Here is a 13,615-nt window from a genome sequence, read left to right as displayed (position 1 = left end):
GACCGTAGGAGAGCCCCCTTTGAAGCCCGACCCCGAGAACGTCCGAGAGCCCGCTACGTTGCCAACCTTCGCCTGTCTGACTACCCCGCTGCCTGCCCCGACCTGGAACGTAAGAGGACCACCCACCGTGTACCGAACCCCCTGCTATCTTCCCGACGACGGATCTCCTGCGAGGCCCTTGAACGACACGACGCCTTCTCACCCCCACCCTCTGTCTATCATTTCCCTCTCCCCGCTAATCAAATAAATATTTTTGATTGTAATTCTGGTGTGGACCTCTCTGCTTACACTGTGTTTGGGTCCGTGACACGCCCGCACACCCCGGCGGCTGTCACAATATATATATACAGTAAGAAATAATATAACTACACACTGGGAGAGAGAACATCTGTACATCTCAGTGAAAACACACCACTATCCAACTGCATCATGTTCTGATCCGTCATCTTTGAGCCTTTGGTGTTCAGTGTGATCTCCCTGAGACTAGTTTACACAGGGTCACTGAACAGTCCACATACAGAAGCCAAAACCCTGGGTAGAGGGGCTCAGTGAATGTGGAGTGGAATGTGTGCAGGAGGGTCCGTGTGTCAGAGGAGACGCTGTAGAAGGACAGAGTGCCGGCCGGCCAGTCCAGATACACTCCTACTCTGTGGGAGCCAGAGGAGGGGACAGGTATGACAGTGTCCTTATTATTGTGTATGGCAGAGTAACTGTCATCAGAGCACCACAGACTCCAGGACTTGTCATTGTATCCCAACCAACAGTCATCACCCTCTCCTCTCCTGCTGATTCCTTTATATGTCACTCCTATATCAGCCCCTCCCCAACTCCACTCTACCTCCCAGTAACAGCGCCCAGTCAGACCCTCTCTACACAGCACCTGGTCCCTGTAGTCAAATCTCTCTGGGTGATCAGGATACGGCTGCTCCTCACTCCCCCATGTCACCTTTCTGTTCTCCTCAGACAGAGAGAGGAGTCTGTGTGCTGTGTTTGGGTCCAGTGTGAGCTTACAGGCATCTGGGAGAAGAGCAGAGGGAGGAAGGGAGGGAGGGAGGGAAGGAGGGAGAAAGAGAGAGAGAGAGAGAGAGAGAGAGAGAGAGGAGAGAGAGAGAGAGGAGGAAGAGAGAGGGGGACAGAGGAAGAGAAAGAGAGAAAGGGATGGAAAGAGAGGGTGAGAGAGAGAGAGGGGAGAGAGGGGGACAGAGGAAGAGAAAGAGAGAGAGGGATGGAGAGAGAGAGAGAGAGAGAGAGGAGAGAGAAAGAGGGAGAGAGAGAGAGAGAGGAGGAACAGAAAGAGAGAGGGAGGGAGGGAGAGAGAGAGAGTGGGAGAGAGAGGAGAGAAGAGTCAGAGAGAGAGAGAGAGGGATTGAGAGAGAGGAGAGAGAAAAAGAGAGGGAGAGACAGAGAGAAGGAACAGAGAGGGGGACGGAGGAATAGAGAGAGGGAAGGAGGGAGAGAGAGAGAGAGAGGAGAGAGAGAGAGAGAGGGGAGAGAGGAGAGGGGGGAGAGAGTGGGACGGAGGAAGAGAGAGAGAGAGAGGGAGAGAGAGAGAGGGGAGAGAAAGAGAGAGGGAGAGAGAGAGGGGAGAGAGAGAGAGGAGAGAGAAAGAGAAAGAGAGAGAGAGGGGAGAGAGGAGAGGGGGGAGAGAGTGGGACAGAGGAAGAGAGAGAGAGAGAGGGAGAGAGAGAGAGGGGAGAGAAAGAGAGAGGGAGAGAGAGAGGGGAGAAAAAGAGAGAGAGAGAGAGGAGGAAGAGAAAGAGAGGGAGGGAGGGAGAGAGAGAGAGAGAGGGGAGAAAGGAGAGGGGGGAGAGAGTGGGACGGAGGAAGAGAGAGAGAGAGAGGGAGAGAGAGAGAGGGGAGAGAAAGAGAGAGGGAGAGAGAAAGGGGAGAGAAAGAGAGAGAGAGGAGGAAGAGAAAGAGAGGGAGGGAGGGAGAGAGAGAGAGTGGAGAGAGAGAGAGAGTGAGGAGAAAGAGAGAGAGAGAGGGGACAGAGGAAGAGAAAGAGAGAGAGGGATGGAGGGAGAGAGAGAGAGGGAGAGAGAGAGAGAGAGAGAGGAAAGAAAGAGAGAGGGAGAGAGAGAGAGAAAGGAGGAAGAGAGAGGGGGACAGAAGAAGATAAAAAGAGAGAGGGATGGAGGGAGAGAGAGAGAGAGGGAGAGAAAGAGGGAGAGAGAGAGAGGGGCAGAGAGAGGGAGAGAGAGAGAGGGTGGGAGAGTCAGATATGTAGGCTGTCTTTGATGAGTCTCTCCCTCTCCTAGAGATCTCTAGTTGTGTCTCAGGGTTTGTGGAGAGGATCAATGGAGGGAGGGAGGGAGGGAGGGAGAGGAGGGAGGAACGGAGAGAGGGAGGGAGGGAGAGATAAAGAGAGAGAGTGACTGTCAGCTACTTCAGGAGAAACACACTCACATTGGAAGAACTGGGCTCTGGTCCTGGGCTCTGGTGGCAGGAAAACATCCACTCCATTCACTACAGGCGGGAGGGAGGGAGGGAGAAAGGGAGGGAGGAAGGGAGGAGAGGGAGGGAGGGGGAGAGAGTGGAGGTAGGGGTAGAGGGAGGAAGAAAGGGAGGGAGGGGGAGATAGGGAGAAGGAGGGAGGGAGGGAAAGAGGGAGAGAGAAAAGGAGGGAGGGAGAGGAGGGAGGGATAGAGAGAGGAGGGAGGGAGGGAGGGAGAGAGAGGGAGGGAGGGAGGGAGAGGAGGGAGGGAGGGAGATGGAGGGAGAGGAGGGAGGGAGAGAGGTAGGTAGAGTAGCAGAGAGAGGTAGGAAGGGAGAGAGAGGCACGGAGGGAGAGCAAGAGGAGGGAGGGAGGGAGGAAAGGGAGGGAGAGAGCGAGTGAAGGAGGGTGAGAGGTAGGGAGAGAGGGAGAGAGGGTGGGAGGTAGAGGGAGAGAGGGGGGTAGGGAGGGAGAGAGAGAAAAAGACAGAGAAAGAGGGAAAGAGAGAGAGAGATTGGATGGGGAGAAGAGGTAGATAGGGAGGGAGAGAGAGAGGGAGGGAGGGAGGGAGGAGGGGGGGGAGAGAGAGAGAGACATGTATCAGTCAAGGGTTGTAAACATGGACAAGTCCCACATTGTTCTGATGGGGGGAAAAGAGAAGGCCTCACTTTGCAGGTTAACCCTTTGGGGACCAGGGGTATTTTATTGATTTTTACATACATTTTTTCTTTCTCAATTTGAAGGCACTTCCATACAAAATAATACCCAAGTGTTTCATATCAATATTTTCAGTACAAACTCAGCTTTCTTGATTGTGATAGATGTTTACCCCAACAGCACTGTGTGAAGAGGTAAGCAGGCCTAAACCTGAACATTTCGAATCCGTTTTTCAGAAATGTTTCAAATCCTATGTGAAAACATACCTTTACCCATGTGGATGAATTGTTTTGGTGCTTGAAATTCATTCATGAAGTCCTGAGCTACACAGAAATGGCATACAATATGAATAAAATACTAGACAGAATATAAAAAAGGACTTCTAATGGATCCTTGTAAACACATCTTCTCTGCTATCTGTCTCTGTCACTGTCACTGAAATGTTTGTCAATACCGACAATGTCGACAACACGTGTAGCGAAGAAGATGGACGTGCGAATTGACCAATCAACGACGGTAAAAGGCAGTGTCTGAGCGACTCAAGCTAGGCTGCTTCCAAATTCACCAATTACGCAGGGAGGGCCTGTACCAAGCTGTTCCTAGGTTAATAGCTCCGTCTGTAAGTGAGAGGGCATGTCACAGGAGGGCTCAGGGGATATTTAAACCATGTTTCTACGCCGGATTATCACTGAGATATTGATCAAAACATTTTGGAAACCCCTGAAAACGCAGCTGCGCGTTTGAGGTCCCGAAAGGGTTAAATAAGTAGGATTAAGGTTGCGGGTTGGGGTTCGGGTTAGGATTAGGGGTTAGGGTCTGTTGTTGGTTAGGGTTAGGGGTTTGGGGTTTGGGTCTGTTGTTGGTTGGATGTTTTCATTGATGGTTTAGTATTTCCATTAGGGTTAGGGGGTTAGAGTTTAGGGTCTGTTGTTGTTTGGATGTTTTCATTGATGGTTTAGTATTTGATAGAATAGATGTTGAATTTTATGCGACTTTAAATGTCCGACTGATGGGGAAATGGAAAGTCATAAAAAGAGGCTTTACCAAGAGGAGGGGAGACAATAGGATTTGCACCCCCTGGGGGAGTACAAAGGTTGGAGTGACCTGGGTCTGCGACGACCATTTAGTCTAAAAGCCCACAAAATGAAATCTAACGTGTTGCAGAGAACCGGTGGATCGACCTTGTTTACAAGAACATTGACCTCCGCGGTGAAACGTGGTTCTTGTCTACAAGAACATTGGCTGAGAATACCCACACTGTGTCTTCTCGTCGCGGCCTGCGCACCCTCTCACTCACCACTCTTTCTTCCTCTGTCTTAACCGCCCTACCCTCTGTTGAATCTTTCTCTCTTGTATCCACTGACACAGCTTCCTCCACCCTCCTGTCCTCTCTTTCCTCATCCGTCGACTCTCTCTGTCCACAGATCTCAAGCCCGGCACCATCCGGTCCACGCGCTCCCTGGCTGTCTGAAACCCTGCAAGCTTGTGGAATAGGGCTCCGGGTAGCTGAGAGGAAATGGAGAAAAACTGGCCTTCCTGATGATCTAGACCCCTATCTCTCTCTCCTCCTCAACTACACCTCATCTGTATCAGCTGCTAAAGCCTTATACTACCATTCCAAAATTCAATCCTCTGTCTCTGACCCAAGGAAACTGTTCTCCACATTTTCCTCCCTCCTCAACCCTCCTCCTCCCGCTCCTCCCTCCTCTCTGTCTGCCGATGACTTTGTCACCTATTTTGAAAAGAAGGTTGATGACATTAGCAGCTCCTTCCCTCTACCTCTCACCAACAATGCTACCTCTCCTCCCAAACCCACTGTGCAACACCCAGTCTCTGGTTTATCAGATTTCTCCCCCTCTCGCCTGAGGATGTTCAAAAACTGGTCACATCCAAGCGGGCAACCCCAACCCCAAGACCTCTTTCACCCCTGCTAACTCGCTGTACAAGTTCTCTCCTGCTAATGAAATCAATTTTAAAAAATTAATAAAAATAGCCTACTGGCATTACAACTGCCAATGGCCCCTGGTGTGAGCATTGATTACTTTGTCTAATGATGACTGTTGGAAAGATGATTCACTTACTTAAACAAATGTATTTTTGTAAGTCGCTTTGGATAAAGGCGTATGCTAAATGCCATGAATGTAATTTGTAAAAGACGGATCCGTTTTCTATTGGGACTAAGTGGATTAGGGCGGGACTTGGACCTGAGGAGGGAAAAACCCAGTGATTGGTTGGACATTTAGGGAGGGGGCTTTGTGATTGGATATGGACCCTGTTTGCTGAGTTACAGATATTATTTACTGTACTTCTCTGTCTATTAGTTTTCTCCTGATCACCATTCTATTACTAATATATAATGTCAATCATATACAAGGAACAGGGAAGAACAGTAGATCCACATTTTTTGCGACACAATCTTGATAATATTCATTATTGACAGTTACACACACACACACACACACACACAAGTTTACATACACTTGTAAAGAACATGTATGTCATGGCAGTCTTGAGTCACAAAAAACCATTCATGAAGTTTGGTTCTTTTATGAATTTATTATGGGTCTTCTGAAAATGTGACAAAATCTGCTAGGTCAAAAATATACATACAGCACCTTGAATTATCAATTTTGGTGATGTAGAAAGTTGTGTCAATCAAATTTGCTTTGTGGCATGGCCTCTTAACTTCTTATGAGTGATTTTGATTGACTACAACTGGTGACTTATTTCAGCCCATTTAAAAAGGCTCGTTTGATACGCTCATTACACTCAGCCAAAAACGCTACAATGGGAAAGTCTAAGGAGCTCAGCACGGTCTGACAAAGTGCATCATTGACATGAACAAGTCAGGAAAGTCACTTGGAGCCATTTCAAAGCAGCTACAGGTCCCAAGATCAACTGTGCAAACAATTGTTTGTAAGTATAAAATGAATGGCACAGTTGTGTCACTGCCACGATCAGGAAGAACACGCAAGCTATCACCTGCTGCTGAGAGAAAATTGGTCAGGATGGTCAAGAGTCAACCAAGAACCGCCAAAAAGCAGGTCTGCCATGAATTAGAAGCGGCTGGAACACAGGTGTCAGTGTCCACAGTCAAGCGTGTTTTACATCGCAATGGGCTGAGAGGCTGCCGTGCAAGAAGGAAGCCGTTGCTCCAGAAGCGGCACCTTAAGGCTTGACTGAAGTTTGCTGCTGATCACATGGACAAAGAAAAGGCCTTCTGGAGGAAAGTTCTGTGGTCAGATGAAACAAAAATCTAGCTATTTGGCCACAATGACCAGAAATATGTTTGGAGGAGAGAAGGTGAGGCCTTTCACCCCAAGAACACCATACCTACCGTCAAGCATGGTGGTGGTAGTATTACGCTCTGGGCCTGTTTTGCTGCCAGTGGAACTGGTGCTTTACAGAAAGTAAAGGGAATAATGAAGAAGGAGGATTACCTCCAAATTCTTCAGGAAAACCTAAAGCCAGAAGGTTGGGTCTTGGACGTAGTTGGGTCTTCCAACAGGACAATGACCCCAAACACACATCAAACGTGGTAAAGGAATGGCTAAAACAGGCTAGAATTAAGGTCTTAGAATGGCCTTCACAAAGTCCTGACTTAAATCCCATTGAGAACATGGAGTGGAGTGTGCTGAAAAAACAAGTCCGTGTCAGAAAGCCAACAAATTTAGTTGAACTGCACCGATTCTGTCAAGAGGAGTGGTCAAAGATTCAACCAGAAGCTTGCCAGAACCTTGTGGATGGCTACCAAAAGCGTCTAATTGAGGTGAAAATGGCCAAGGGACAGTTAATCAAATATTAGCATTGCTGTATGTATATTTTTGACCCAGCAGATTTTGTCAAATTTTTAGAAGACCCATAAGAAATTCATAAAAGAACCAAACTTCATGAATGTTTTTTGTGACAAATAAGTATGTGCTCCAATCAATCCATCACAGAAAAATAAGAGTTGTAGAAATGATTGGAAACTCAAGACTGCCATGACATACATGTTCTTTACAAGTGTATGTAAACTTTTGACCACAACTGTAACTGGTCTGAAGTTGAGGTGATCAAAGTTGAGCAAGTTTGTAACCCACCTGTAGTTGAGATGTTGGGTTAGGGTTAGGGTTAACCTTAACCCTAACCGTAACCCTAACCCTAACCCACCTGTAGTTGAGATGTTGGGTTAGGGTTAGGGTTAGGGTTAACCTTAACCCTAACCGTAACCGTAACCCTAACCCTAACTCTAACCCACCTGTAGTTGAGATGTTGGGCCACTCTCTCTTAAGGAGGTCCTCAAGTTTGTCTCTCAGCTCAGACACAGCCTCACTCACACCTCCAAACAACTGAAGAGGACTCTCAATGATGCTGGGGAAGTCTGAACATACACTGGGACTGGAGAGAGACTGATGACTCTGGAGAGAGAGAGACAGAGAGAGACAGAGAGAGAGAGACAGAGACAGAGACAGAGAGAGAAAGAGAAGGAGAGAGAGAAAACAGAGGATGAATGAATAACTGAACAGTAATTGTGTTTCAGTATTGCAGATGGAGGGTCAGTGTGGTTACCTGGAGGAAATGGATGGGATCCTCTGTGTGTGAAAGCTGCTCCAGCTCAGCGTCTCTCCTCCTCAGCTCAGCTATCTCCTGCTCCAGTTTCTCCACCAGTCCTTCAGCCTGACTCACTGCTGCCTCCTGCTGGGCTCTGATCAGCTGCTTCACCTCAGACAACCTTCTCTCAATGGAGCGGATCAGCTCCGTGAAGATCCTCTCACTGTCCTCCACTGCTGTCTGTGCAGAGCGCTGTTAGGACACACACACACACACACACACACACACACACACACACACACACACACACACACACACACACACACACACACACACACACACACACACGTCTTAAGGCAATTGAATCTTATCAGACAGGAAAAAGCCCTGGTTTTGATGGCATACCAGTAGAAGTATATGAAACTTTAGTTGAGATACTGAAACATCCATTACTGGCAGGAGAAGTTCTTCCAAAAACAACAAACTATCTGACACACAACAAGAGGGTCTGATCTCGCTATCACTGGTCAGTATAAAGACCCAGTCTATTTAAGGACGGGCCTCTCCCTAAAAGCTTCAATCATTCAAAAACTATACTGTACTTTACCAAACTGGTTGTGTAGCAGATTACTAAATGAAGCTCACCATCAATTTAAAAAAGGCCTGTTGGCCTTCATACAGATCACAACATCTCAGTTTTGGGATGTTGAAAATGAAATACTCTACAAAGTATCACCCTTGTTAAAACAAGGCATACAAAGCTGGTTACAATTTCGATGTTATCTTCCAGAACAGTCAGATCAAATATTACAGCAAATAATCAGATTAAATTCAAATATACTATTTACTAATAGTGTGTGTGTGGATGGAGTTGATATATCTTAACACGTACAACAGGAAAAACACCAAATAAACCATAATGGACATCAATGACCATGTAAAATAATAATTAAATGAATAAATAATAATAACATAAATAGGTACCTAGTAGATGGAAAATATTTGTAATAACTATTAAAATGAATAAAACAAACAAAGTACTTAAGTCCTCTGATGATGGGGGGTAGTGACTGGGAAAAAGATGAAAAGAAAGAAAACACACACACAGACACACACTCTCTCACACACACACACACACACACACACACACACACACACACACACACATACACACACACACACACACTCACTGTGAGAGACTCCACAGCCTGTTTGGTCTCCTTCAGTTGCTTCTCTCTCTTCTGGACTCTCTGCTGGACTTCCTGCTGACTCATCCCCAGCTGACGCTGTAGACACACACACACTGTTACTGTATACTACACACTGTTATGACTCCAGAAGAGAGAGAAGCACTGTTACACTGTTATGAGTTATTGTACCTGTGAAAACTTGTCTGATAAGAACCAGATTGTAAAACAAGAACACCAACAACCTTAACCCTCTCCATACACAAACACAGTCATGTGGATCTCTGGAAATATCATTCAATCAGTCAGTGACATTTACTTTTAGATGTTTTACAGACAGAGTGACCAACTAGTAGCTCTGGTTCTTACTTATTACTCATAGTTGTCCTGTATGTCATATTCAGAGTGATACCAGTCTGAAGCTCTTCTTCTTACCTGTTTCTCCGTCCTTTCTGCTGCAGCTGAGACTGTGTCATGGCCTTTATGTTCATCTAAAGAACACAGATAACAGATACACTGCTGGTCGGTACGGCAGAAAATCTTCATCACTTCATCATGAAGAGAGCAGATCTTCTCCTGCAGTTGTGTGGAGGCGTTGACCAGCTTGTGCTTCTTAAAGGCAGGAGATTCATAGTGAGGCTGGAGGTGAGTCTCACAGTAAGAGGCCAGACACACCAGACAGGACTTGAGGGCTTTCTGTTTTCTCCCAGTGCAGACATCACACGCCACATCTCCAGGTCCAGCATAGCAGTGAGTAGGAGGATCAGCTTGGAGTCTTGTCTTCTTCAGATTCTCCACTAATTCAGCCAACAGAGTGTTTTTCTGTAAAAGAGGCCTTGGGATGAAGGTCTGTCTGCATTGGGGGCAGCTGTAGACCCCCTTCTGATCATCCTGATCCCAGCAGCCCTTAATACAGCCCATACAGTAGCTGTGTCCACAGGGAATAGTCACCGGATCCTTCAGTAGATCCAGACAGATCGGACAGCTAATGGAGTCCATGCTCTCTGCCATTTTGCTGCACACACGACCAGAATGAGCAGCAGAGTGTCAGTGAGATAAGTTTTGTGCTTGTGGGCGGGAACACTTCCTTGTTCTGTGTCTCTGTAACTGTCGGGGGAGTGGTGTGTGTGTGTGTGTGGGTGTGTGTGAGAGTAATGCTCCACCCTATGTTCCTCTCAGCTCCCTCCCACACACACCTCATCAGGTTGCCACACAGTGTACTAGATTAGATTAGATTAGATTCAACTTTATTGTCATTGGGTTAGAGTACAATGCAGAGTACAATGTTGTGTTGTGTTGCGTTGCGTTGTGTTGTGTTGTGTTGTGTTGTGTTGTGTTGTGTTATGTTGTGTTTGGTGTGGTGTGTAGCGTTGTGTTGTGTTTGGTGTGGTGTGTTGTGTAGTGTAGTGTAGTGTAGTGTAGTGTAGTGTTGTGTAGTGTAGTGTAGTGTAGTGTAGTGTAGTGTATTGTAGTGTAGTGTAGTGTGGTGTGGTGTGTGTAGTGTAGTGTAGTGTAGTGTAGTGTAGTGTAGTGTAGTGTTGTGTGTGTAGTGTAGTGTAGTGTAGTGTAGTGTAGTGTAGTGTAGTGTAGTGTGGTGTGAGCTATGATACTGAGCAGTAAAAGTTATGTAAGTGTACATGTTGTTGTTGATTATTAACCAGGAAGAGAGGGTACTATGACTATGATGTATCAGATGATATTAACAGTTACGGTCCAGAGTCAAACTGACCTGGCCTCCATTTTCAGGCTGGCTATTCACCGGCCACTTTATTAGGTACAACTCAATGCATTTAGGCATGTAGGCATGGTCAAGATGACCTGCTGAAGGTGGTTTAAGTGACTTTGAACGTGGAATAGTTGTTGGTGCCAGACGGAGGGATTGAGGGAGGGAGGGAGGGAGGGAGGGAGGAAAGGAGGGAGGGAGAGAATGAGAGAGAGGAGGGAGGGAGGGAGGGAGAGAGAGAGGGAGAGAGAGAAGGGAGGGAGGCAGAGAGGGAGTGAGAGGAGGGAGAGAGGGAGGGAGATAGGAAGGGGAGGGAGGGAGGGAGGGAGGGAGAGGATGGAGGGAGAGAGTGAGGGAGAGAGAGGGGGTGAGGGAGGGAGAGGATGGAGGGAGAGAGGGAGGGAGAGTAGTAGAGAGAGGTAGGGAAGGAGGAAGAGAGATGGGATGGAGAGAGGAGGGAGGGAGAGAGAGGTACAGAGGGAGAGAGAGGCACGTAGGGAGAGAGAGGCATGGAGGGAGAGAGAGAGGAGGGAAGGAGGGAGGAAAGGGAGGGGAGTGAAAGAAAGAGAGAGAGAGATTGTGACAGAGAGAGAGAGAGAGGGAGGGAGAGAAAGAGAGAGAGAGAGCGAGTGAAGCAGGGAGAGAGGGAGGTAGGGAGGGAGGGAGGGAGAAAAAGGGAGGGGGGGAGGTAGAGGGAGAAATGGGGGTAGGGAGGGAGAGAGAGAAAAAGACAGAAAGAGGGAAAGAGAGAGAGAGAGAGAGAGAGATTGGATGGGGAGAAGAGGTAGGTAGGGAGGGAGAGAGGGAGGGAAGGAGAAAGAGGGAGGGAGAGAGGAAGGGAGGTAGGGAGAGAGGGTGAGAGGTAGAGGGAGAGAGGGTGGGAGGTAGAGGGAGAGAGGGGGGTAGGGAGGGAGAGAGAGAAAAAGACAGAGAAAGAGGGAAAGAGAGAGAGAGGGATTGTATGGGGAGAAGAGGTAGGGAGGGAGAGAAGGAGGGAGGGAGGGAGAGAGAGAAAAAGGGAGAGAGGGAGGGAGAAAGAGGGAGGGACAGAGGAAGGGAGATAGGGAGAGAAAAAGACAGAGAAAGAGGGATTGGATTGGGAAAAGAGGTAGAGAGGGAGAGAGAGAGGGAGGAGAGAGAGAGAGAGAGAGAGAGAGAGAGAGAGAGAGAGAGAGAGAGAGATGTATCAGTCAAGGGTTGTAAACATGGACAGGTCCCACATTGTTCTGATGGGGGGAAAAGAGAAGGCCTCACTTTGCAGGTTAACCCTTTGGGGACCAGGGGTATTTTCTCCATTTTTACATACATTTTTTCTTTCTCAATTTGAAGGCACTTCCATACAAAATAATACCCAAGTGTTTCATATCATCGTGTGTCCACAACCAAGCCAGAAGAAGAGAAATGTGAGAAACTCTCTTGTGTATGAATCATCATATTTAAAAAGATTGAACTGTGATGGAAATGTTCACTGTGAGTGTTGTGTTCTGTGAACTGTGATCCTGAGCAGTAAAAATCATATAACTGTTTATGGTTCTTGTTGATCATTAACCAGGGAGAGTGTGCTCTGCTGGAAAAGTGTACTTGTGGTGTTGTGTTGTTGTGTGTTCTGTAGTGTGGTTTGTAGTGTTGTGTAGTGTAGTGTTGTGTAGTGTAGTGTTGTGCAGTGTTGTGTGGTGTGGTGTGAGCTATGATACTGAGCAGTAAAAGTTGTGTAAGTGTACATGTTGTTGTTAATAATTAAACAGAGCAAGAGGAGGAAAGGGAGGGGAGTGAAAGAAAGAGAGAGAGAGATTGTGACAGAGAGAGAGAGAGAGGGAGGGAGAGAAAGAGAGAGAGAGAGAGGAAGGGAGGTAGGGAGAGAGGGAGGTAGGGAGGGAGAGAGGGAGGGAGAGAGAAAGAGGGAGGGAGAGAGGAAGGGAGGTAGGGAGAGAGGGAGAGAGGGGGGGAGGTAGAGGGAGAGAGGGGGGTAGGGAGGGAGAGAGAGAAAAAGACAGAAAGAGGGAAAGAGAGAGAGAGAAAGAGATTGGATGGGGAGAAGAGGTAGGGAGGGAGAGAAGGAGGGAGGGAGAGAGGGAGGGAGAGAGAGAGAAAGAGAGAGAGACAGCGAGTGAAGGAGGGAGAGAAGGAGGTAGGGAGGGAGGGAGAGAGGAAGGGAGGTAGGGAGAGAGGGTGGGAAGTAGAGGGAGAGAGGGGGGGAGGTAGAGGGAGAGAGAGAAAAAGACAGAGAAAGTGTATAGTGTGGTTTGTTGTGTTGCGTTGTGTTGTGTGTTGTGTTGTGTTGTGGTGTGTTGTGTTGTGGTGTATAGTGTGGTTTGTTGTGTTGCGTTGTGTTGTGTTGTGTTGTGTTGTGTTGTGTTGTGTTGTGTTGTGTTGTGTTCTGTTGTGTGTGGTGTGTAGTGTTGTGTTGTGTTTGGTGTGGTGTGGTGTGGTGTGTAGTGTTTTAGTGTGGTGTGTTGTGTGTGTTGTGTTGTGTAGTGTAGTGTAGTGTAGTGTGGTGTAGTGTAGTGTTGCGTGTGTAGCGGGGCCGGCGCTACGCAGGGGCAAGAGGGGGCAACGCCCCCTCAAACAAATGGCCTGCCCCCTCAAATCAAAAATGTAGAAGTGAAAAATCCGCCGAAAAAAGCACAAGTTAAATGCTTCCCCTCATCTCTGATCTCCGTGCAGCGTGTCTTCACACAGCCTGCAGTCAGCAGAGATCGCCCCTCTCCCCTGCCCCCTCAGCCCTCCGTAAACATCCAATCACTGTTAGTATGCAAATGAGCCAAGAGCAGCCTGACTGTGGTGTCAGGTTTCCAGACAGAGCGGTTAAGACTTTGAGGAAGCAGCTAAAACTCCACTAAAGTCAAAGTCAAAGTCAAAGTCAAAGTGGCTTTATTGTCAATTCTTCACATGTCAAGACATACAAAGGAATCGAGAGGACGTTTCTTACTCTCCCACGGTGAGACAGATAAAGTGCCCAGGCACAACAGATAAGACAAGACATACTAAAAGTGAAACATTCAATGACAGACAATAAAATAATTTAAACAGTGCAAAAAGAACAGTCAGTAAAGACAGTTAATACAGTAAATTACAAATGCT

The 13,615-nt window shown here is 47.5% G+C and overlaps 2 protein-coding genes across 2 annotated transcripts in view; both read right to left on the bottom strand.

The window, feature by feature from the left end:
* Window positions 1–13,615, bottom strand: part of LOC310823733 (uncharacterized protein) — a 566,003-nt gene that overhangs the window by 292,807 nt on the left and 259,581 nt on the right. The gene's annotated exons all lie outside the window — the stretch shown is intronic.
* Window positions 263–9,822, bottom strand: LOC310823927 (tripartite motif-containing protein 16-like; the record flags this gene model as incomplete). Its single annotated transcript, XM_083696868.1, has 6 exons — window positions 263–1,017; window positions 2,407–2,466; window positions 7,332–7,491; window positions 7,643–7,876; window positions 8,815–8,910; window positions 9,247–9,822. 6 exons carry the CDS (start codon window positions 9,820–9,822, stop codon window positions 464–466), a joined length of 1,680 nt encoding a protein of 559 aa, XP_083552994.1. The 3' UTR covers window positions 263–463.

This window comes from Argentina silus (genome assembly GCF_951799395.1).
Source record: "Argentina silus genome assembly, chromosome: Y".
Lineage (NCBI taxonomy): Eukaryota > Metazoa > Chordata > Actinopteri > Argentiniformes > Argentinidae > Argentina > Argentina silus.
Note: the sequence above shows the minus strand (reverse complement) of the source record. Positions and strands in the feature narration are given on the sequence as shown.